This window comes from Crotalus tigris, unplaced genomic scaffold, assembly GCF_016545835.1.
Source record: "Crotalus tigris isolate CLP2741 ecotype Arizona unplaced genomic scaffold, ASM1654583v1 scf7180000020347.5012614909:4044961, whole genome shotgun sequence".
Lineage (NCBI taxonomy): Eukaryota > Metazoa > Chordata > Lepidosauria > Squamata > Viperidae > Crotalus > Crotalus tigris.
The window spans coordinates 3,016,528-3,043,131 of NW_024097978.1; the positions used below are offsets into that span (position 1 = coordinate 3,016,528).

The 26,604-nt window shown below is 38.2% G+C and overlaps 1 protein-coding gene across 7 annotated transcripts in view; it reads right to left on the reverse strand.

Moving 5' to 3' along the window:
- GSK3B (glycogen synthase kinase 3 beta) overlaps positions 1–26,604 on the reverse strand; it is a 192,600-nt gene that overhangs the window by 85,598 nt on the left and 80,398 nt on the right. For all 7 annotated transcript variants that reach the window (XM_039366604.1, XM_039366608.1, XM_039366601.1 and 4 more), the window contains 2 exons: positions 14,276–14,359; positions 9,679–9,789 (listed from right to left, as the gene is read on the reverse strand). In XM_039366604.1, coding sequence (XP_039222538.1) covers positions 9,679–9,789; positions 14,276–14,359 — 195 coding nt within the window. The remainder of the gene's footprint in view (positions 1–9,678; positions 9,790–14,275; positions 14,360–26,604) is intronic.

The window sequence follows — 26,604 nt, forward strand, 5'->3', positions numbered from 1 at the left end:
CAAGCTCAACCAGAGTTAGATGGCAATCAAAATGTGAGTTTGAGGAGCTTACCCTTATTTAAAAAAGCCCACGTTAGATGTTACCATCAGAGTCTGTTCTTTTTTGTCAATTTGTACAAATGAATCCTATCCCTATAAGATATAAATCCTATATTTATATTATAGAGTATAAATAACTGAATAAAGCTGAGGAAAGTTTTTTTAATGTTCATAAGGCTGGAAAAGACTGTTATGGAAGTATGAGGCCATCAATCCATAGGCAGCCACATGGTGAAGAAAATACATATCATTGTTACCCTTCCCAGGAATGGTTGTCTAGCAAAACTCAGCCCAAGAGCAAGAGGTACAATTCTCTGAGGATCAGCAGAGGGTAATGGCAAAGGATTTGTAGATCACTTACATTATCTAATGCCAGTGCTTGTGAAGAAAATCATGGAACAGGAGTAATGTGCATGAAGGATAACCAAGGAAGAAACATTGCTGACTAGCCATAGCATCCTCCTAGCGGTAACGTTTGAGGCTAAGGACCTGGAAGCAAAGTTGGCCGACTGTAGAGTTGCATCCGATGCATACTCCGTTGCCGCAACCATCTTGCTTAGGTCCTGATGGGTCCAAATATCCTCGGGAGGGAGTCTGGCCTGAAGCTGACAAAGCCATAGGAGGGTGGTTCGGACAAAAAAGGACACGCAAGTGGTTGTTTTAATTGCCCATGCGGCCGATTGATGGGTCTTTAGGAAGGCTAAGTCCCATTTTCTATCCTCTGCCTTGAGCGCCTCAGCCATGACCCCGGAAACCGCAGTCTGGGACACGAAAGGGGTCCAGGCTTCATCCACCTTTGGTACCTCCAGGGCCTCAGTTAGGCCTGTAGATGTGCTAAATATCTTTTTGTCTGTGGCACCTATGGAGGGGAAAGATGATGGGGAAACCCATTGCTTTTTAACCCCTTTGAGAAAAATAGAAGGACAGGGAACATGGTGCTGGGCTGCCACGGTTTCGAAGAAGACTGGGTTCTGGCTCGTCTTGGATGTGGATTGTGGCTGAAGAAACTGATTGGACCCTATGTTGGCTATCGGGGTGGCTTTGCGAAGCAAGGGAAGGAATAAGGCCGGATTGAAAAGGCCTCCCGACGGGGAGGGGTCAGGGGGAAGCTCTTCCTCCTCTGACAAGTTGAATTCCGGTTGATCACCTCCCGTCGGGGATGAGTAGCCGCTAATTGAGGAATGGGCGGGAGATGCGGGTTCCTGATATAGGGAAATCCCTGCTGGAGGTACATAAGGCGGAATAACGGAGTTAGAAGCCTCCTGTCCAGGCATTTGATAAGACCGTGCCGCGAGTGCCCGGTCTACCACCTTAGAGAACAGGGCCTCAAAGCGGCCATTGGAGAAAATGTCCCCAAGTTCTGGTCCCGAGTCCGGCAGCCATTGGAGTGAAGGTGGCCTTGGGAGCCGAGCCTGCTGGAAGCGTAGGAGGGCTGATAGCCATGTCTTGAGCTGCCACTGAAGGGGGGCAATGTGTGGTGGGGGCTTCCGCTAATGACCACATGCCCTGAGCAGAGGTCGAAGGGCTATAGGAAGGTCGAATTCAGGGACCACCAATTGATCCGTCTGTGTCCTGTCTGTCTCTGCGATCTGGATAACTCCTTCTCCAGAGTCTGGTGCCTGCGGCTGGCTTGCTTCTCCACCAACTTGGAAGGCTTCTTGAGGGTTGCCTTAGCCTTGTTCTTGAGCTTGCCTGCTGCCTCCTGTTTGGAGGTTTTGTACTGGACGTAATTTGAGGATGGGAAGGCGGTGCTCATGAGTTGAGGTACCATGGAGTCCTCCATCCTGGGTTGAGCTATTTCAGGAAACTTGAGAGGGAGCTCTGGCAGGCAAGCAGTTGGCGGGAAGAGTAGTTGGAGCAAGTAATGTGGATTGCTCCCGACCACCTGACCAGATAATAAATCTCTCTGGGAATTAGGTCACGGCTGTGAAGGTAAGGCCGAAGGCATGGTTGGGACCCGCTCTGGGCTCCACCCGGAAGCCTTAGGTGGTCAGTCAAGGTGCACCAGATGGCCCAATGAAGGGCTCAGAGGGCCTGAAAGGAAGGCCTGGCAAGGAAATGGTGATAACTCAAAATGGCGGCTGGGGATTAAAATGGCGGCCCAAGTATTTGGGCGTGGCTGTAATGGTAGCTAAGAAGGTTTGAACGCCTCCCTACTGCTGCCTAGTGAATTACTGGGGCTGCAGCCACTGGGGTAGGGCTCTTGTTACTGGGCTGTTCAGGGCTGCGCTGGAGCCGGGACCCTAGACCAGAGGAGACGAGAGAATTATCCAAGCCTCCGAGGGCAAGAGAAGCGACAGGGAGTTCCGTTTGAACTTTCGTTGCCTTCGACAGCCACCAAAATGGCGGCCACTACTTTGGGGCCATTGTGGATGGTCTCCGGAGGCCTCGAAGGCAAGTTGCCAGAATCTGAGGGGGCCGTAGCAGCAGCACCAGATGCTGTGCAGGAGTGTTAAATTGGCGAGTTGCCTGAGATCGATATTAGAGGTGGGCTCCGATGTCAGTGTCTGAAGCTCGGTGCCTTTAGTGGCAGCCAAAATGGCAGCCGCAGCTGTTAGGGACGGCTCTGGAGGTCTTGGGCAGCAAACTTTGAGGGAGTTTGGAGTGCTCAGGGAGAGCTGATGAGGGGAAAATGGCTGCGAGGAGTTTCCCCAGAGCCCTGGGGAAGGAGAACAGGGAAGCTGCAGCTGCCCCCCCCACTTGTCAAGCCTCAAATCAGCTGATTTGAGGCAGCGCTGATCCCTGAAGTGCTGGAAATTATTGGGTAAGGAGAATTCACAAATGGATCTCTAACCTGCTATTATGCTCTGAGAGCCAAACCTGATACCTCTTCAAGAGCTTGAGACCAAGTCAAGACTGGATCTCCTAGCAACAGGGGGCGTGTAAAGTTTGGCTACTTGGTCTCAAGAGCAGGCAGACAGAGAAAACCCATTGATGGATTCTCCATCTCCTGTACTGGAGAACAATTTTAAATGGGGGAACGAAATTAAGGAATACAAAAGACTATATAAAAATGAAACTGTGACTGATTTAAAGAAAATTTGGCTAACCTTTACGACGTGGAAAATTTTTTAATTTATTTTCTGTGAGAAAGCATTTTGAAAAGAACTTTTTAAAAGCTGGATATAGACAGTCCAGTAAATAAGGACATCTAGTGGTGAGAGTAGATACTACAAATAACACCAAAAGAATTGGGGAAGTTGCTGACCTTGAATTAACACCTGCTGTAAACAAAAAGAACTTTGTGATTCTATGCTATAAAAGACCTTTTTGACCCCAGATATAACCATAATAGAAACTATTTGGAAATAGAGGGCATTTTACATCTTTAAACTAACTGGAACATTTGGATTAACCTAAAGCAATTGGTTTGTTTCACGGATGGGTTATAGCAGGGGTCTTTAAACTTGGCCCTTTTATGACTTATGGACTTCAACTCCCAGAATTCCTCAGCCAGGCACACTGGCCGAGGAATTCTGGGAGTTGAAGTCCACAAGTCATAAAAGGGCCAAGTTTGAAGACCACTGGATTATAGGCTAAGGCAGTTGGTCCCCCCCCTTTCTCTTTCTGGATTTACAAAACCTGCTCAACTGAAAAATGAGTGTGCCAAATCTCACTAAAATCATGAAAAAAAAACCCTCTTCTGCACCCTCTTCTGGAACATCTAGCCCAGCAAGTCAGGGATCTATTGAAACAATGTTACAATGAGAAAAAAACAATAGTTTTCAAAAAAGAGATGCAAGCTACACTACAGCTAATTCAAAAAACAATGCAGAAAATTTATGAAGAGACAAAAAAGCAACTTAGATAAGCTAAATGAGCAAATGTTTGACATCAAAACACAATTTGATGTCCATCAACAAATGATTGCCAAAAATGAACAAAGAATTCAGAAAATGGAAGATAAATCAGAAGAAATGATAAAAATGGAGGCATTAATGAAAGAAAATGAAAGGTTAGAACAAGCAAATCAAAGCTTAGAAGGAGCAGTTGCAGCTTAGAAATGGAGAAAGCTGTACACTATTTAAGATTCCAGAATATACCTGAAGATAAGGAAGAAGATATAGTAGAAGTGATTATCAATCTACTGGCGGAAGCTCTAAAAACAAATAGAGCAGACACAAATGGAAATTGATGAAATATTTCAAATGAATTCAAGCTATGCGAGAAAACACAAATTGCCTAGAGAAGTTTATGTAAGCTTTCTAAAGAAAACCATAAGAGATGAGATGCTGAGAAGAGTTAGGGATGACCCATTACAATACAAAAACAAAGAAATTGTGGTGTTGAAGCAGATTCCTAAGAGAATAAGAGACACCCGAAAACAGTATCACTTTTTGATTACAAAGTTAATTGCAAAAGGTGTAAACTTTAGATGATTAATGCCAGAAGGGATCTTAATCAACTTGAATAATACAAGATATCAATTGGGTTCAGTTTGGAAGGCAGAAGATTTTGACGAAAGAAACAGAGCATTCCTGGATGAAAGAGTACAACATCAACAAGGGGACAGAAAAGACCAAAAACAGACAGAACAAACAAGAGGAAAACAATTACATAAACAGAAGAAGAGAAAAAGAAGCCAGTTCAAGAGGGTGAGGGAATGGCAAGAGAGCAGACGACTACGAGAGCGACAAGACCTAAATATAAGTAAATAAAAGGAAAAAGGAAAAAAAAATTTTCAGTGAATACTAAATTCCCCATCAAAAAGGAACAGAATCTTAAAAAAATTGCAGAAATTAAATATTGATATAATTTGTCTGCAAGAGACACATATAAAAAAACAATACTATAAACTTTTGGAATACTCAAAAATTGGGAAACTTTATTATGCATCAGCACAACAACAAAAAAAGAGTAACGGTATACGTTAAAGAGACAATAGATTCTAAAATGATGTATTCAGATGAAGAAAGAAGAATTGTGATGGTAGAAATATTTTTACATCAAAAACAGCTGATTTTGGTAGTAATATATGCACCAAACAATAAACAAGAAGAATTTTATCAAAATCTTCATAGAAAAACAGCAGAAATGGAATATCAAAACATTTGCCTAGTAGAGGATTTTAATGCAGTAGTAGACGGAACATTAGACTATAAAAATAGCAAAACAGGAAAACGAGGAAGAAAAAGATTACCTAAGACTTTTTTTAACATGATAGAGGAAATTGGTGTACAAGATACTTGGAGAGAAACCAATCCAGAAAAATTACAATATACGTTCTACAAGAATAGCCATAAATCTTGGTCCAGAATTGACATGATTTGGATGATGCCTGAATTAAGAACTAATATGCAGGAGATTGAAATAGAACTAGGCACTTGGGCAGACCATAATCCTGTAAAAATGACGTAGAAAGGAATACAAAAAAAATTAAGATTGACACTGAACCAATCCATATTAAAAAAGAAAGAATGTATAGAATTAGCAATATAAGAAATGGAGCTTTTTTAAAATAAAAGAAAATAAAAAAGAAGATACAACATTACAAAACGTATGGGATATAGCCAAAGCATACTTTAGAGGTGTAGCTATAATATACATGGTGAAACCCCCCCCCCAAAAAGACAATATATACTGTTAAGGGAAGAATTTAAAAAACTAGAATTAGAACTACAAATAAATTCACAAAAGGAAATACTGAAAAGACAAATGGAAATAATAAAACATAAATTAAATTTAATAGAATCAGAAAAATTGGCACAGCAAATTAAAAGAGCAAAACAAAACTTTTTTTGAAAATGCAAATAAACTAGCTTACAAACTTAAAAAAACAGAAGGAGAAAAAATGATAAACAATTTAGTAGATGAAAAAGGCTGTTTGCAATTTAAAAATGAAGCAATAAAAAAAGATAATTAAAGAATATTACGAGAAACTGTATGATATAGAAGAAATTTCATGTGAGAAAACGATTCAATATATGGAAAAAAATAATTTACCAAAAATTCCAGAAAACATTAAAACCATGTTAAATGAGAAAATAACGATGGAACTGACAGAGGCTATAAGAAGACAAAAAAAAAAAACCGGGTCCAGATGGGCTCCCGGCAGAGTTGTACAAACGTCTACAAGATACTTGGACTTCAGTAAGGCATTTGATAAAGTAGATCACAACCTACTACTTGACAAGATAGAAAAATGTGGGGTAGACAGAACCACCACCAGATGGATCCGTAGCTGGCTGACCGGCCGTACTCAGCGAGTGGTCCTCAATGGAACTGCATCTATATGGAGGGAAGTGTGTAGTGGGGTGCCCCAGGGCTCTGTTCTGGCCCAGTACTCTTCAACATCTTCATCAACGATTTGGATGAAGGGATAGATGGGGAACTCATCAAATTTGCAGATGACACCAAGCTGGCAGGAATAGCCAACAATCCAGAAGACAGGCTTCAGGTACAGAAGGATCTGGACAGACTTGAACACTGGGCACTAACTAACAAAATGAAATTCAATGGTGAAAAAAGCAAGGTTCTACATTTAGGCAAGAAAAACCAATGCACAAGTACAGCATAGGTGGCACCATGCTCAATAGTAGTAACTGTGAGAGGGACCTCGGAGTCCTAGTAGACAATCACTTAAATAGGAGCCAGCAGTGTGCGGCAGCTGCCAAAAAGGCCAACACAGTGCTAGGCTGCATTAACAGAGGGATAGAATCAAGATCACGTGAAGTATTAATACCACTCTTCAATGCCTTGGTAAGGCCACACTTGGAATACTGCATCCAGTTTGGTCACCACGATGTAAAAAAGATGTTGAGACTCTAGAAAGAGTACAGAGAAGAGCAACAAAGATGATAGGGGACTGGAGGCTAAAACATATAAGGAACGGTTGCTAGAATTGGGTATGTCTAGTTTAATGAAGAGAAGGACAAGGGGGGACATGATAGCAGTATTCCAATATCTCAGGGCTGCCATAAAGAAGAGGGAATCAAGCTATTTTCCAAAGCACCTGAAGGCAGAACAAGAAGCAACGGGTGGAAACTAATCAAGGAGAGAAGCAACCTAGAACTAAGGAGAAACTTCCTGACAGTGAGAACAATTAATCAGTGGAACAGCTTGCCTCCAGAAGCAGTAAATGCTCAAACACTGGAAGTTTTTAAGAAGAGACTGGACAGCCATTTGTCCGAAATGGTGTAGGGTTTCCTGCCCGAGCAGGGGGTTGGACTAGATGACCTCCAAGGTCCCTTCCAACTTTACTACTATTACTATTACATTAAGTACACCGTTGAAAGATTGTGTAATGAACTTTTATTGGAGGCTAAACTCCCAAACACAGGGACAGAAGCAAATATTACTTTGATACCAAAAAAGGACTCAGACCTGACACAGATAAAAAATTACAGACCAATATCATTACTAAATGTGGACTATAAAATCTTCATTTCAATAATAGCGAAGAGACTGAAAAGATTTCTAACTGAATTTATACATCCAGATCAAAATGGATTTCTACCAAAGAGACAAATAAAAAATAATTTTAAGAGTTATAATGGACATATTGGAATATTATGAAATGCATCCAGGGAAACAATTGGCAATAGTATTTCTAGATGCCCAAAAGGCATTTGATAATGTTTCCTGGCAATTTATGACTCAACAACTAAAAACAATTTTGGACAAAATTTTATAAATATGATTAAAACAATATACAGATTATACAGAGAATTTCAAATTAAGAAAAGGCACAAGACAAAGATGTCCACTATCTTCATTGTTATTTATTTTAACTTTGGAAATTTTAAATAGAAATATTAGACAAGACCCAGAAATTAAAAGACTAGAAATAAAAGGTAAAACTTATAAATTGCAAGTATTTGCAGATGACTTGGTGTTTATCCTACAGGAATCTTTAGAGATGATTCCTAAATCATTGGAAAAGATAGAACAGTTTGGAGAGATAGCAGGACTGAAGATAAACAGAAAAAAACTAAAGTTATAGTTAAAAATCTTACAGATAAAACAAAAAAAAACAATGTCAGAAAAAATAGAATTACAAATAGTCAAAAAAGTTAAATACTTGGGAATATACCTGACAGCAAGATGTTCAACAATAAGAGAAGATAACTATATAAAATTACTGAATCAAATAAAACTTAACTTGGAAAAATGGAAAAACTTGCAACTGTCGATCTTAGGAAGAATTGCTACGGTGAAAATGAATATATTACCAAACATATTGTTTTTATTTCAAATGATACCTATGAAACTAGAGAAATTGTTTTTCGAAGACTTAAATTCTCTAATTTTAAAATTTATTTGGCAAGGAAAGAAAGCTAGAATTAAACTGAAAATGTTACAAGAAGCTAAGGAAAATGGAGGTTTTGGCTTGCCATAATGGGTTTTATATTATCAAGCATTAGCACTAACATGGGTAAAAGAATGGATAACTCTTAGAAATAAAAGGTTGCTGTATTTGGAGGGACATGACTTACAACTCAGTTGGCATACCTTCCTGTGGTATGGGAAAAATAAAATTCATAAATATTTTGAAAACCACTATATTAGAAATGCATTATTACTAACATGGGAAAAAATAAAATGTAAAATATACTTGAAAATTCCAGGATGGCTTTCAACAATGGAAGCATTTGTATATCCAAATTTAGTCAGTCTTGAGAAAATATGGACATATAAAGATATTCTAAACTCTGTAGGGAATTTAAAATCTAAACAAGAGATGGAAAATCAGGGTACTGATCTATCATGGTGGGCATATTTACAAATGCAAGTGAGATATGAGAAAGATGTTAAATTGTACAGATTTTATAAAGAGTAGACCTTGTTTGATCAGATATTATTAACCTCTGATGATAAACTAATTAAGAAAATGTATAACTTTTTATTGAATTTGAAAATGGAAAATGAACAAGTAAAAGAAACAATGATAACATGGGCAAAGAATTTTGGATACAATATAGACTTAGAGAAATGGCAAAACTTGTGGGAAAGAAATTATAAATTGACAACGTCAACCTCTTACAAAGAAAACCATATTGGACAAAACAGAATACTTTCAAATTTGGGACTTAATTTATCAATGGCTGGAGAAAAGAATAAGGGATTAGGAATTCAATTTCTATTAGTAAATGATAAACTCAGACAATGTTTGTTGAATAAGTACTTTTGAATTATAATAAAAATCAATAAAAATTTATAAAAAAAGAGGTGGTGACCCTTTGATAGCTGATGCATCGAAATTTCAATTTAATGTATGCAGATTAGTGTACATTCAAAGTGACAATAAAGTTATTATTATATTCTAAATAGAGCCCCAAGTTCCACAAATCTTTCAGGAGGTGAAAAGTCAATCACTCACAGTCAGCATCAATTCCAATAAAACAAACTGCAAAATGGAAAGAAGAAAAACAAAAGAAAGAGAAACAACAAGCAAATAAAATAAAATGTGAAAGTACATGGCCTTGAATACCCCCCATTACAGAGGTGATGGATATTCTGCTATCAAATAACGATTAAGGAGAAATAATAGGAGTTACAACTTTAGAGCATACTGACTCCAAAGATAAAAAGGATGGCCTTCCTACTAAGTAAATTCACTTCCAAAACTTTCTGAGTGGTACAAATACAGACAAATAACATAACCAAGAATTATCAAGTTTCTCAATTCTTTTCACTTACCTTCACAAATATCATGGGGAGTGTCTGTTTGGCTCTACTATAATGCCTTGCCACTCTGTATACTGTCTCAGGAACATAGTCCAACACCAAATTAAGATATACCTCATCTTTCTGGAAAGGAGAAAAAGCAAGAAAACAAGAAAAACAATAATAAGGTATCTATCATAACATTCATTACTATTATAGCGTAGTATAATAGTATAGTAGTATAATAGTATAGAAATTTTTAATAACGTTTTGCTAAAATTTGTTATCTGACAAATGCAAATTTGACTTATGCAACTATTTATCATATAGTTTTTATTTAAAACAGAGATATAGAGATATGAATATTATGAAGTAATCTCATCTACTACGTTAAAGGGAAAGAATAAAAAGAGGGAAGTGACCAAAGAGCTCACGAGGAACTAGATAGTGAAATATATTATAAGTATGTTATAACCCTCCCTCAACATTTTAAACATTCAAAATGTAACCTAAAAACAGATTCTATTCCCTGAAGGTGTACTTACCTTTTGACCTATAGAAGGGGTATCAAACTGCCAGCCCGTGGGCTGGATGTATCATGGTGAAACTGCACCCACCCCATTGCCAGTAATGAAAAAAATGTTGTGATACCTCACATGACATTGCGAGTTTGACACCCCTAACCTATAATGTCATGATGTAACATTTACTTAACTATTAAGAGGTCTGCTACTAGTTAGAATAGCTCTTTCTCTTTATCCACTTTAATCAGCTTCTTTCTCAAAGCACAAAGATTAATGTAGTATTTCACAAGAATGAGATGTATATGTGTTGCTTTCAACTACGAGCCAGACTGCAAATATTGGTTCAAACATCCTGTCTTCTATGTTTTTTTTAATAAACTACTTTAAAATATGTCAGGGTATTGATGTAACAGCTAGCCAGCTTATGTAATGTAAGATGTAATAATGGGAATGACTCGGCAGGGTCTGTGTCTCTTTAAGAGCCTTTGAATAAAGGGAAGGCTCTGCTGATGTGTTCTTGCGTACATTTATTACACAGGAGGTTACTGTGTTACTTTCAATGAAACTCCATATTACCTGTTATACGTAAGGAAACCTTCATTGGCTCATCTAAGGACATTTGGCAGTTATGCTTGGGTGCTATTCCCAGAAACACCAGAAGGAAGGGACAGAAAAAGGCCAGGAAACTTAGGTTTGTTGGCTATGAGCCAGGTTCCAAAGGGTATAGATTCACAGATGGAACAAAGAAGGTTGTGATTTCAAAGTCTACTAGTTTTGCAAAACAAAACAATTGGGACAGGGTGTGTGCTAACACTGAGGTATTCACACCAACACGTAGTGCTAGTTCTCAGGAAGGAGAGACTACACAAAGCCCAATGAAGGAAGAACAGAATGGAAGCTCAGAAACAGTAGGAATAGAAGAGGATAGATCTGAGGTAAAGAGAGAAGTCGCAGAAACACAGGAACAGATGATACTGAGGAGGTCTGAATGTAGCAATAAAGGCGTACCTCCTGACTGGTTCTCAGCAAGTCAGGTATAGCAGACATGTCAAACTCACAATGTCACATGACATCGTACAACGTATTGGGACAGTTTTGCCATTGCTGGCAATGCGGTGGGCACTGCTTCCGCGTGATGCATCCGGCCCATGGGCCGGCAGTTTGACGCCCCTGGTGTATAGTGTAAGATATAAACCCCGTAATTACCAAGAGATGTTATCACTACCTAAAGTAGAACAGGATAAATGGAAGGAGGCTATGGACAGAGAAATGGAGCCTATGAATGTGCATCAGGTGTTTACCCTTATGAGATTAACAGAAGGATAAAAGGCCGTGCGGTGCAAATGGCTACATAAAAAGGTTTTACACAATAATGAACTGCAGTATAAGGCACGGTTAGTTTTGCAAGGATTTACATTGAGAAAAAATGTTCATTATGATGAAGTGTTTGCACCAACAGTAAGAGGTGAGACCATAAGGCTAGCATTAGCTTTAGCAGCTGCACGCAGTTATACCATATATCACTCCGATAGTACCACTGCATATTTAAACGCTGAATTAGAGGAAGATATATATGTATGTATGTATGTATGTAGCTAGGTAGGTAGGTAGGTAGGTAGATAGGTCTTTGGTTATTCGGGTTTTCTCCCGTGTCAAATTGGAAGTGTCTTGGCAACGTTTCGACGAAGTCTCATTTGTCCTCTTCAGGCTGATGTTTTCGGCTTCATGCTTCTAGCCTGAAGATGACGAATGAGACTTCGTCGAAACATCGCCAAGACACTTCCAATTTGACGTGGGAGAAAACCCGAATAACCAAAGACCTACATACAAACACCCGCGAAAACCTCAGTGGCTTAGAGGTTATAACAACTGCCTAACATGCAGATAGCCCAGGTTCGAATCTCAGAAGAGTAAGTCTGGCTGAAGAGAGTTAAAGGAACTCGAAATAGCTATACCAGTTCTCTCTTTATTTATTTATTTATGAAACTTATATACCGCTTTAAGTGCAAGCACTCTCTAAGCGGTGTACACCAGTAAGCAATGTATATATATATTTACATTGCCCCCAACAATCTGGGTCCTCATTTGACCTACCCCGGAAGGATGGAAGGCTGAGTCAACCTTGAGCCGGTGAGATCTGAACCGCTGACCTGCTGAACACAGTCAGCTAAAGTGGCCTGCAGTACTGCACTCTAACTGCTGCGCCACCTCGGCTCTTTTTTTTTGTTATTTTTCTTATTCTTTGTTAGCAACCTAAAAATGTAAAATGATGTCGCAGTTGGCGACTGCTGCTTGTGGATGGCTCTGGATTGAACTGATACAGGCAAAAGAAAAGAAAAGAAAGAAGATTTCTTTCTCCCATATTTGGGCTGACAGGGTGCACATTCAAGGTAAAATATATATGTGTGTGTGTATGTATGTATGTATGTATGTATGTATGTATGTATATGTATATGTATGTATGTATATATATATGAATGACACAAGCTCCAGGTTATGAAACTAAGCACCCTGGGTATGTATATAAATTGAATAAAGCCATATGAGTTAAAACAGTCAGCAAGAAATTGGAATCAGTGTTTAGTGATTCAAAGAGCTAGGTTTTAGAAGCAGCAAGGCAGATCCATGTTTGTACAGTATAACGGTGGAGTATAATGGTGGAGAATGTTTCCTGATAGTTTATGTTGATGACTTGTGTTTTATTACTAAGAATCGCTCCCAGGTTGACTCCTTTTTCAAGCAACTTGAAAATAAGTTCCAGTTAAAAAGCCTGAGGGAAATAAAGAATTATCTAGGTGTGGAGATAAGAAAACCAAAACAGGAAGGATATATGTTAAGCCAAACAAGGAAAATAAAATAAGCTGTTAGGAAATGCTAGGCTATAACAGTGTATTAACGCCTATGACACCAAGCTTCCAGAATGATATAGCAGACAACACAGAATGTGACCAAGAAGTGTACCATTCAGCTATAGGTAGCTTATTGTATTTATCCCAATGGTCAAGACAAGATATAGTCAATGCGGTTAGCATTTTGAGTCAGCACACTTCAGCACCCAAATAACAACACTGGTTAGGGATAAAAAGAATATTCAGATATTTAAAAGGCACAATGAACCTACGGCTAAGGATAAAGCTATCTGATGGCTTATCATTACAATGCTATGTAAACAGTGACTAGGCAAATGAAATGCATGACAGAAAGTCAAACTCAGGGTTTGTGATATTGTTTACTGGCACCATAATTGGATGGAAGTACACAAAACAACCTTCAGTAGCATTGCAAACTGCTGAAGCTGAATTTATAACACTGTCTGAAGCATGTTCTGAATTAATCTGGTATGTCCAATTACTAAGAGATGTACATATTGATGTAAAAGAAGCTGTGCCAATATTTGAGGACAATGCTGCATGTATAAAGATGGCAACGGGAGAACACATTGGAAGCAGAAGCAAACATGTAGATATAAAATATTATAACATCAGGGAGACTGTAAAAGATAAACTGATAAAGTTACAGCATTGTTCCATTGACAACAATATAGCCGATAGGTTGACTAAGCCTTTAAATGCAGGTAAGCATCAAGAGTATGTAAAAGCATTTGGGTTGACAGCTGTTTAGCTTTAAATGGGAGGAGTGTCAAGGTATTAATTTAACAGCTAACCAGCTTATGTAATATAAGATGTAATAACGGGAATGACTCAGCAGGGTCTGTGAGTCTTTAAGAGCCTTTGTATAAAGGGAAGGCTCTGCTGATGTGTTTTTCTTCCGTTTCCTGCTGTAACTGTTGGTTTGTTGGATTCTGCTGTATTAGTTCATGTATATATATTATTCCTGGTGTATGATATTGTAGATAGTGTAAGATAAACCACCATTTACTATAGACCATGTTTACTGTGTTTACTCCTGGGTTATTTCGCACAATAAGACTGCATGCTCTGACAAAATACATGCTGCTTTTGTGTACGTATTATGTGTATGCATTCAACCACCCCCTACTTTTGTTGTCAGATAATGAATTTTCAAACAGACAGACACTTTGGTCTGTTGCTTGCATTTGTTCTACACATCTGTTGACATTCTAGAATATCTTTTTTTCAACTTACCTTTTCTCCACTGGAGTAAAAGAAATAACGTAATCTGACAATGTTACAATGATCAAGCTTTCTCATGATTTGAAGCTCTCGATTCTAAAAAAAGAAAGGATATTATTTAAAAGGTCATTTTCTAAAATCTTATCACTTCATATGATTTGCTATAGGGCTTGTACATTTTGTCAGTCTGAAAAAAGATACAATATATTCTGCATTAATTTTTACTGAAATAACATGTAGTATGAATTTTTTTAGTGCACTTAGACAATATGTTCAGTATTTTAAACCATTTAAAGTATAAGTTAACAAAATAGGTTCAAATAAAATTAAAGCACCATACAAATTACCAGAAAAATTGGAAAGTTTAACCCAGTATTTCTCAATTCCTAAGAAAAAATGTCTTACAATATATTAGATTCCTGCAAAGACTGCTTACAGAATCGAAGAGTTGAAAAGGCCCATTATGTCTGTTAAATCCAACTTCCATTCAATGCAGGAATCTAAATTAAAGCATCCATTCTAGCAAGATTATCTAGCTACCTCATGAATCCGCAAATGGAACTCTATTATCATTTTGGGCAATTGCTTCTACATTAAGTTTCTTCCAACATTCAGCTGGAATCTGTCTTTTTATTCTGTGACTTACAGCCTAAGATTATATAAAACAGGACTTTACTTTTTTCTATATAGTATCTTTACCTTTTGGGTAGCCAATATTTTCTTATCAATAAGGTCTAAAATTCCTCTTCATAAGAATTAGTTTCTAATTTCCTAATTATGGTTATCTCATCTCTGATCCTGCCCCAAGTTCTCTAAATCAGGGGTCCCCAATCCATGGATCAGTACCGGACCGTGGCATGCATGCCAGCAACTGCTCTACACAAATAAGCAAAGCCCCATCTGCAGGATGCAGGCAGCACACAAAACAGCACCTCCTCCGATCTGTGGAAAAACCTTTCTCCATGTAACCGGTCCCTGGTGCCCCAAAGGTTAGGGATCTCTACTCTAAATCCTTCTTAAAGAGTAGGGTAAAGGATTGAGGAGTATTTTTGAGATGGGAGTCTCACCAAAGTAGAATAAGATAGAATGACTGTTTCCCATGATTTTCAAATTATAATTTGTTGCTGAAATCTAAATTTGTATTTGCCTTGTCTGAAGCCACATGACATTAGTGGATCAGATTCTATTTGCAATCATCTACTATTCCCAAATTTTGTTCTCAAGTATCAGCCCTAGTATTCCCCAGGCTACAGCGATGCATTTGATTTTTGTTTCCGAAGTCATGAACTCTGCAGTCATCTGTTAACTTTTATTATTATTTTCACTGTCATTTGATGCTATAAATATGTAAAGTGTGCAAGAAAGAAAAAAGCATATGCCATAGCAATCCATACCATATTTGGATTATATCCAAAAAAGCCCAGACTCTCCTAAAAAGAAAATACAAATACTATCGTGATAAAATTAAATATTTAATTTCCAATTGATAGTAATCAAATATTACAATGCAATTCTGCTGTTCTTTACAGAAATTAACAAATTACTTAAGTAATTTACTGTAAACATTATACAAACCAATAGGAAATAGAAATGAAATAAATTTTAATGAAGGAACATCTTTTTCAATGGTCAGTTTAACAAAAAGGGGGGAAATAAATAGGGGAAAAGAAGAAACAAAAAGGGGGAAGAATCACAAGGGCAAAAGAAGTTACATTTTGTAAGTTCCCTTGTAACTGATCATATCAAAGTCAATATACATATATTTTCAGTTAGGAGTGGAGCTGCCTCTATTGGTTTCTGCATTTGTCTTTGTAAATTATTCCTCATTATTTTAAGTTGCCCCAATTTGCTAGGACTGTTTGAGACTGCTTGAGGTTTTTTCCTTTTCTTTTCTTTTTAGAATAGAATATAACTGAGCTGGATGGGACCTTGAGGTCTTCTAGTCCAGCCCCCTGCTAAACCAGGAGGACCTATAGCATCTCAGACAAGTGACTGTCTATAGTCTCTTCTTAAAAATCTCCAGTGATGGAGCACCCACAATTTCTGGAGGCAAGCCATTCCACTGGTTAATTGTCCTCACTGTCAGGAAGTTCTCCTTAATTTCAGGTTGCTTCTCTCTTTGATCAATTTCCAACCATTCTTTCTTGTCCTGTCCTCTGGTGCTTTGGTGAATAACGTGACCCCCTCTTCTTTGCAGCAGCCCCTCAAATACTGGAATACTGCTATCATGTCTCCCCTATTTCTTCTTTTCTTTAGAATAGCCAAACCCAAGTCCTGCAGTCGTTCTTCGTATGTTTTAGTCTCCAAGCCTTTGATCATCTTAGTTGCTCTTTGAATTTTTTCCAAACTCTCAACATCTTTTTTGTGATATGGTGACCAAAATTCGCTGCAGTATTCCAGGTGTGATCTTACTAGCTTTTTATAAAGCGGTACTAATACATTGTGTGATCTTGATTCTATGCCTCTGTTTATAGAACCCAGGATTGTATTAGCTTTTTTGGTATTGCTGTACATTGCTGGCTCATGGTTAAGTGATCATCCACTAGGACTCCAAGGTCCCTCTCACAGTTACTATTTTTGAGCTAGGTCTCGCCCAATCTGTACATGTACCTTTGATTTTTCCTGCTTTTCTCCACACTGAAACCCATTTTGTTGGATAGGGCCTATTCAAGTTTGTCAAAATCTTTTTGGATCCTGAGTTTGTCTTCTGGGGCATTGGCTACTCCTGCCAGTTTGGTGTCATCTGCAAATTTGATGAGTTCCCTTCAATTCCCTCATCTAAGTCATTGATATAGATATTGAAGAGTACTGGGCCTAAGATGGAATCTTTTGTGGTACCCCACTGCTTACTTCTTTCCATGTGGATATAGTGCCGGTGAGGACTACTCGTTGAGTACAGTTTGCCAGCCAGCTACAGATCCATCTTTTGGTGATGTTGTCTATTCCACCTTTTTCTAACTTACCAAGGAGTAGGTTGTGGTCTACATTATCAAATCCGTTACTGAAGTCTAAGTAAACTATGTCCACAATATTTCGCTGATCTACTAATTTGGTCACTTTGTTGAAGAATGAAATAAGTTTGTTTGGCATGATCTGTTTTTAACAAACCGGTGCTGGCTACATTATAAATCTGCTTGCTTCTAGTTGTTCGCAGATCTGTGTTTTGATTATCTTTTCTAAAATCTTCCCAGGTATTGATGTTAAACTGATTGGTCTGTAGTTTCCTGGATCTGTTTTTTTCCCCCCTTTCTTGAAGATAGGAACATCAGCCCTTTTCCAATCCTCAAGTACTTCCCTGGTGCGCCAGGATTTTTGAAAGATGTTGTGCAATGGTTCTGAGATAACATCTGCCAGCTTCTTCAGAATTCTGGGATGTAATCTGTCAGGCCCTGGTGATTTATATTCGTCAAGGTTGGATAGGTGTTCTCTTACCATTTTCCTGTTTATTTTAATTTTTGTTTCTAATTTGTCTTTTGCAGTGGTTTTTTTGGTATGTTGGGGTATAGTTTCTTTTTGTGTGAAGACTGATTGAAAGTATGAGTTAAGCAGCTCTGCTTTGTCCCTATTGCCTATTATTTCCTTGCCATCTTCTCTCTTTAGTGGACCTACAGTTTCCTTGGCTTTTTTTTTATTATCCATGATTTCTGTTCTGTCTTTGTTCATTCTGAGCCTTTGCTTCCTGATTTCATCTTTACATGTTCTGCTGATAATTGGCCTTAGTTATGTGCCCCTCTTTCCATTTTTTGTATTTGTCCTTTTTATTTTTCAGTTTGTCAGAAAAATCTTTGTGCAGCCATGCTGGTTTCTTCTTGAATTTCTTGTTTTTCTTTTTCAGTGGTATTGTGCTGGTCTGGGCTTTTGTCATTGCATTTTTCAGAGTTTCCCATGCTTCTTGGGTTGTTTTCCTCTTTAGGAAATCCTTTTTAAAGTTCTCATTTAAATTTGTTTTCCCTGCAATGTTCAAAAAACATTTTTCCCTGTTAAGATTTTCTTAGAGTTAATTACACTTAAATATTCAAGTCTTTTTCCTCATCAAGCCATCCCAACACTTTTACATTTCTCATATCTTGAAACAAAAAAGAAAAAAAGAAAGAATATACTACTTAAAAAACATGCCCCTCTTAAGCTAAACTACATTTATATCCAAAAAATTCTATTCTTTTTAAACATACTCAAACCAATATTTAATCTTTAAGTATTCCATCTAATAAATCCACAGTTAATCTTTTAAAACTTTTCAAAACATTTTTATTAATTAAAATTTTCTCAAAATCCATTATCCTTAAGTATCTAAAACATTTCCCTCATATAAATCATCCCATTTTTATATTTTTCTTATCATAAATAAAGAATTCTATATTGCTTAAAAAGTCTATCCCTCTTAAACTAAAATTCATTTATATCCACAATTTTATTTTTAACCATATTCAAGCAAGTGCTTAATCTTTAAATATTCCATCCGATAAGTCCCATTATCTAATTTCTTAATTTTAACTTTAGCCCTTTTTTTGCTAAGCATCTTTCCTAATAAGTGTGCTCCTCTGAACCAAAGAATCTTCCCATAGTTTTGTAAATATAGTTGTAGGTATGAGAGATGAGTTAAGTAAGGTGTTTTTGTGGGGATGCTTCGCCTCATATTCCTTGAAAATCTTTTTCTTTCTTTCTGTCTCATAGTTTCTCTTATCATTCTTTGTCTCTCCAATTCTCGTAGTTCTCCTTTATTTTCTTGTCCTTAGACTTATTTTGCAACCTTGAAGCATAAATTGTCTTTTCCATGTCCAATATTTCCTGCAGGTTTTTCTCCACCAGGGTTAAATCATAGCTCCTTCCATTATTAAATTTCATCTTTAAGCCTCTTTCCTCTGGTTTATGCTCAGTTATCTGCTTTACTTGATTGCTCTCTTTTGTTGTTTTCTGAGTTTGTTTGCTGTGAAGTTAAATTGAAGATATGTTCATTTAAATTTTCAAAATTATTTTTGACTTCCTCATGATTTGAAGTCATTGTGATTTGTATTAGTTGTAACGTAGCATACATATCCTCCTGGAAACTATTTGTCTTTTCTTGATATGCTTTTTCTGCAGACCTCTGATGTTCCATGATAGCAAAAAATCAAAGTTTTCCTTTATCTGCAAATAGCTTTAAAGTCACAGTTCAGTAAGTATTTATAATCTAGGAAGGTCACTTTTTTAAAAAAAATTTATAGTTCTCGCTTTATAGATAGCCCAAAATGTTTTCTTTTCTTTTCTTTATTATGGCTGTTCTTTGTTTAGATAAAGCGTTGAAGGTCACAATAAGAAGTTCTCTTTTCCTAGGCTTGTCAATTCCTGTATTGTCAATTCCTATGTATTTTCATCCATCACTAGATGTCAGCACCAGTTCATTTTTCAATTTTTAAAACAGAAAATTTCCTTTTATTTTCATTAATAATCTTTTGCCAGGAAAATATTAACTATTTCCACCAATTTCACACTTATCCAGATTTATGTCTTATATTTATTTCATTTCAATATGTTTCTTTCCCTCATATGAATTTAATTTGCCACTTCTGTCTATGAGAATGGAACAAAAATCCCCCTTCTCTCACTTTCAGAGGATTTTTTTCCTTGGGTTTTTTTCCCCCAGGAGATCAATCAGGTATATTCTTAAACAGTTTCAGACACGTTGTTTATGATCAAGCTTAACTTAGTGTTTTTTGGCTTTGGCTGCTTGTAGCTTGGACTAGATTCTGGAGTGATGCTAGCCTTTCTTCTATTGGTTTCTGGAGGTTTCCGGATTGACTGCCATCTCTCCATGGTCAGCAAGGCTTCCTTCCTTCTTTGTGGCCTCTTCGAGGAAACTTTTGGCCCATTTAGGATCCCCAAACAGAGAAGAATCAGCCATAGGGTGCGGAGCCCCACAATCCCTTGGCTGCTTGCGCTACTACACAAAACCGGAAGCCGGTTGGATTGTTTTCTGTTGCTTGTGTTTATGTTATATTAAATTCCAATATGACAAGGTCATTTTCGCCCAAGGTTCCAGCAACTTCAACTCCCTCCTTCTATCACTTCTTCTCAATTAGTCAGAATTAAGTCCAGTATGGCTTTATGTCTAGTTCCCTACTGCACCTTTTGGATGACAAAGTTGTCGGCTAGGTTAGTTAGGAATTTGTTTAATCTCCCACTCGCTGCAGAGGTTGTCTCCCAGTTGATATCTGGATAGTTGAAGTCTCCCATTACTACTGTGGTATGCTTCCTACATACATTTGTTAACTGGTTGGCAAAGAGTTCATCTATTTCTTCTGATTGGTTGGGTGGCCTGTAATATAGACCTATGGTAATGTCACTTTTTTTCTCTTTTATATTGACCCATATATATTCTGGAGAGATTTTATGTTGGATCATGTGCATTTCTGTAAATATGTAGTGTTCTCTTACATATAGTGCAACTCCCCTTCCTCTTTTTGTAGACCTGTTTCTTTTGAACAATTTGTATCCATCCATCAGTCCATTCCATTCATGGGTTTCGTCCCACCAGGTTTCTGTAATACCAACTATGTCCTATCCTCCCTCATATACTATTGCTTCTAGTTCACCCTGTTTGTTCCCCAAGCTTTGAGCATTTGTATATAAGCATTTAAGACTTTTATGCCTGTTCATGGGCGTGTTTCCTGCATCTCCTGATTATTGTTTGGGTTTTTCTTTTTTATCATCACTCCCTACCTCTTGGTTTGTTTTGTTTTCTTGGGATTTATAATTGGTTTTGGGTTCTAGAGATTCTAAAGATTGATCACCCTCCCCCCTCAGATTCAATTTAAAGCCCTCCTGATGAGCTGGGCCAGTCTTTTTCCGAGTACATTTTTCCCTGGTTTTGTGAGATGCAGCCCATTCTTTGCCAAGAGTCCTTTGCATAGGAAATGCAGTCTATGATTCAGGAAACCAAAGTTTTCTTGGCGACACCAATCCTTTAGCCTTTTTGAACGAATCGCCCCCCCCTGAGCCAATGAGGAAGTTGTCATCGCCCCCCTCCCCCAACATAACCTCTCAATCACAACATAGGAAATAATTCTTCAATTTATGCAAACACTTTTTTTTTGTTTTCTTTAAAATTGTCATCAGGACATATCGATGCAAATAATTTATTTCCAGTCTTTTTCCCGTATCTCCCATATGCTGGCCAATGGCGTGCCACTGTATGGGTAAAGGCTGCTGCGCAATGCGGATGAAGATAAGCGATGCGTATTCACATATGTAGGGCATTCTGTACTGAAGCCAGCTGGAGGAACATTTGAAAACACAATTCAATCCACTAATAGCGAGTGATCTGATGTTTTTGTACGACAGATATACAGCGATTCACTGTACGAAAAAGTCTCAAAAGTGTCCCCAAATCTTCTCGCTTCATTGCCCCCATATCGCCCCCTTTTCATTCCTTTGCCCCCGTGTCACCCCTTTTCGTTCCATCGCCCCCCTGAAAAGTGAAATCGCCCCCTGGGGGGCAATATCGCCCAGGTTAAGAACCACTGCTTTAGCCAATGGTTTATTTCTAGAATACTTTTTCCCCTCAATGGGTGTTGGCTTTTCGTTGGGAGTACGGATGAGAACACTACTGTGCTCCTAGTTCTTAACTTTATTGCCTAGGCCCTAGTTGTTTGTAATCTCTCACTATTGTACTCAGGTTCTTTGTTGTGTCATTTGTCTCAATGTGGAGGAGGAGGAAAGGGTAATAATCAGTAGGCCTAATTATTTTGGTTAGGTTCTCAGCCACATCTTTGATTTTTGCTCCAGGGAGACAACATACCTCCCTGGATTGTATGTCTGGTCTGCAGATGGATGATTCCATTCCTTTGAGGATAGAATCTCCTATTACCAACACTCGCTTTCCTTTGGGGGGGGCTGTAGTCTGGGGTGCTTTTGTAATTATCTCTGGTGTGTTTGTTGATGTAACTTTATAAGGGACATTTGAAGTGACTTTTTTAGGGATATTTGAAGTTGTTTCTTTGCTAGACGTCTGCATGTTTTCTTTGAGGGGGAGGTTATGGATTTGCGTGTTTCCATCTAAGGCTGACATGTCAAACTCGCGATGTCACATGATGTTGTGCAACGTATCGGGACGGTTTTGCCATTAACGGCAATGGGGTGGGTGCAGCTTCTGGATGACATGTCTGGCCCGCAGGCCGGCAGTTTCACACCCCTGATCTAAGGGAAGAAATTGATTGCAGTTTTAGTGGGGCTGTTTCTGGTTGGGTTGGGTTGGATTGGGCAGAAGGGGTTTATTAGTTGTATGCTGCTTCTTTCTTTTGAGTATTGTGTTTCCTTCTACATGTCACATACTTCCATTTTAACTCTTTAGAGCAGACATGTCAAACTCGTGACTTCACATGATGTTGCATAATGTATCGAGACAGTTTTGCCATTGCTGGCAATGGGGTGGACACAGCTTTCACGTGATGCATCCGGCCCATGGGCCGGCAGTTTGACACCCCTGCTTTAGAGCTTAAAGTTCAAACAAATAAGTTTTATCATTCAGTCATGATATGCTATATTTCTCTGCATGTAATCAGCAAGGATCAGCAAGGCAGCAAGTATTCGTAATCCTTGACTTACGACCATAATCAAGTCCAAAATTTATGTTGGTAAGTAAAACGTCTGTTGTGAGTTTTGCCCTATTTTATAACCTTTCTTGCCAGAGTTGTTAAGTGAATCACTGCAGTTGTTAAGTTAGTAACATGGCTGTTAAGTGAACCTGGTTTCCCCATTGACTTTGCTTATCAAATGGTCGCAAAAGGGCATCACATGACTCCAAGACATTGCAACTATCGTAAATAAGAATCAGTTGCAAAGTCTCTGAATTTTGATCACGTGACCAAGAAGATGCTGTAGTGGTGATAAGTGTGAAAAACAGCCATAAGTCACTTTTTTCCAGTGCCATTGTAACTTTGAACAATCACTAAATGAAATGTTATAAGTCAAGGACTACCTGTACTGTATATACTTTTGAACACTACCTTTTCCTGCTGGCTTGTAAAGTCCTGTTTCTGGAAGCATAAGTTAAACGCAACTGCTCAGTGGGGGATACTTGATTCAGAAGCAAGGCAAGATGGAAATGGAAGAAGCTGCCTCTCTTCATGTAACTTTCAGGGCTGTGAAGAAATGCCAGAGGCCCTGTGTGGATGGTTGGGAGCCAAAGCAGACAAACAGCTTACACTGGATAAACTTTTTACAGTGACGGAACCTGCAGATGTGCTGAATCAATCATCACTTGTTTCTGACATCCAGCAGAGCAGAGTATTTCCTATATGTTTTACTTCCAATATGCTTCACATCTGCTGTCTTGTCTTCTGCTTGTCTATCATTTTTATTGAAAGTTGCTTCCACTGTCTCCTTCTGCTGAAAGCTGCCTTCCTTTGAAGTAATAAAGCCTCATTTATCCAGTGCTCCAATTGTTCAACATTTTCCATCAAGAACTATTATTTATTTATTTGATTTCACCCCCATCCCACTTTTATTACTTTGTAAGTAATTCAAAGATGTGAATATACCTAATACTCTTTCCTCCTATTTTTCCCACAACTCTTGAGCTGAGAGTGAGTGACTGGCCCAAAATCACCCAGCCAGCTTTCATGCCGAAGGCAGAACTGTAGCAGAATTCACAGTAACCTGGTTTCCAGAACAGCACCTTAGCCACTACACCAAATTGGCTCTCTTCTGAAATGATTTTGAAGAGCCCCACCAACATAACATTTACAGGACACACAATACAGTATTCAAAATACAAAATGAGAGAGTGCTAATGTAAGTCTTGGTTAAGGGATTAGTTTCTGATTGATTATACATGCATAGAAAAATAGCTTCCATAAATTAAATTAAACACTACCAAAATCCCATGAGATAGCTAACTCTTGCAAATTCTATTTTCATATGAGAATTCATGTGATTATGGCTATTTTAAGAAAAATCCATAACAACAGATCCTTCCAAGTAATTGTTTTTTGGAGAGTGGTAGAACAAAAGATATCAGCTATCTTGGACATGATAGTAAATAATGGGGAAGAGGTGGAGTGGAAAGGTGGACAGTAACCATCAAATGACGAAGCTGTGTGTCCTACCAATGTCAAATGCTCATCTAGGACTTCAAGAAAATGGATTTTTATAAAAAATGGAGTATCTAAAAACAAAATACTAACAGCACAATTGCAAACAATTCAAATGAGAAAAAAAATCATGAACAGCACAACAAACCAATGTTGACAATTTGTGGAAGACTGTAGAACACATTTCAAGACAAACTATAAGGCGCAAAACGGAAAAGGCCAGCGCATAGCACAATTCAATATGTGGCTAAAGGAGTGGTGTAAAGGGGAAGGCTTTGGATATATTAGTCACGATGTTAGTAGCTGGTCCAATCAAAAGATGTACAAAAGAGATGGTTTGCACCCATCAAAAAAAGGGACTGAGTTACTCGGCTATAAATTCACAGATTTTCTGGAGGGAAATTTAAACTAAACAGTGGGGACAGAGAGTTAATTGATACGGAACAACCCTGTCCCCGGCAATTTAAAAACTATAGGGCTATCAGTGCATGTAGCATAGATGTGTGTGTGGACAAGAACACCAACCTTGCTATCAAGCAAAATGAAGCCTCTAATAGCGAGTGCCACATAAAGTGCACTAACCAAATTGGTAGTAAGACAATAGGGGAACTCAGGCACCACACAGGTTATGTAGAAAGGAAACTCAGGGCCACCCACAAAGGACTCAAATGTTTATACACCAATGCACAGAGTATGAACAGCAAATAGGGTGAACTAGAAATTCAGGTTAATGAGGGCAAATACGATATTGTTGCCATTACGGAAACATGGTGGGATGAAACCCACACATGGAACACACAGCTAGAGGGATTTAAATTATTTAAAAGAAACAGACCAAATAAAAGAGGAGGTGGAGCTGCTCTCTATATAAGAAATAACTACATCTCCACAGAAATAGAGTACAACAATGATAAAAACTGTCTTGAATGCATTTGAGTCAATATAAAAGGGGGGGGAATGACATTGCCATAGGTGTATACTACAGACCACCCAACCAAACAGAGGAAATAGATGAACTTTTTGCTAGTCAGCTAACTAAGGTATGTAGGAAGCACATCACAATAGTAATGGGGGACTTTAACTACCCTGACATCAACTGGGAGACAAACTCCGCACCAAGTAGAAGATCAAACAGGTTCCTGGAAAACCTAGCAGACAACTTTGTCTCCCAAAAAGTAGAGCAGGGAACTAGGGGATTAGCCATTTTGGATCTAATTCTCACTAACAGAGATGAAATGATAGACGGTGTTGAAGCCATAGGAACCCTGGGAGGAAGTGATCATGCAATATTAGAATTCAACATTATAGAAGCACAACCAATAGAACACAGTCAAACTAGAGTCTCAGACTTCAAGAGAGCTAATTTCAATAAACTTAGAGAGGGCTTGGGAAGGATTCCATGGATGAGAATCCTCAAGGGGAAAACAACTCAAGAAGCTTGGGAAATTTTGAAAAATGAGATAATAAAAGCACAGTCTAGCACAATACCAACAAAGAGGAAAAATAACAGCTCTCAAAAGAAACCAGCATGGCTGCATAAAGAACTCTCTGACAAACTGAAAGATAAAAAGGACAAGTATAGAAAGTGGAAAGAGGGGAACATAACTAAGTCAGAATATCAGCAAATAGCCCGAGCCTGCAAAGATGAAGTGAAGAAAGCCAAGGCTCAAAATGAACTAAGGCTTGCGACCAAAGTCAAAAATAACAAAAAAAGCTTCTTTCAACATGTAAAAAACAAGAAAAAAGTGAAGGAAATGATTGGTCCATTAGTGGGTGGAAGTGGCAAGAAGATGACAAGCAACAGGGAGAAAGCAGAACTATTTAACTCATTTTTTGCATCTGTCTTTACACAAAGGGAAAAAAAAACAGACCAACCTATCAAAAATAGTGCCATAAAAAACAAAACAGAAACACAAGTTAAGATAGGCAAGAAAATGGTTAGTGAGCACCTGTCCAGCCTAGATGAGTTCAAATCGCCAGGACCAGATGGATTACACCCCAGAGTTCTCAAGGAACTGGCAGATGTGATATCGGAGCCACTGAACTATATTTTTCAAAGATCCTGGAACACAGGGGAACTACCAGAGGACTGGAAAAGAGCTGATGTAGTTCCCATCCTCAAAAAAGGAAAAAAAATGGATCAGGAAATTACAGACCTATCAGCCTGACCTCAATACCTGGGAAGATCCTGGAAAAGATAATCAAACAACGAATCAACGAACACCTAGAGGCAAATAAAGTCATTACTAAAAGCCAACATGGGTTTGTCAA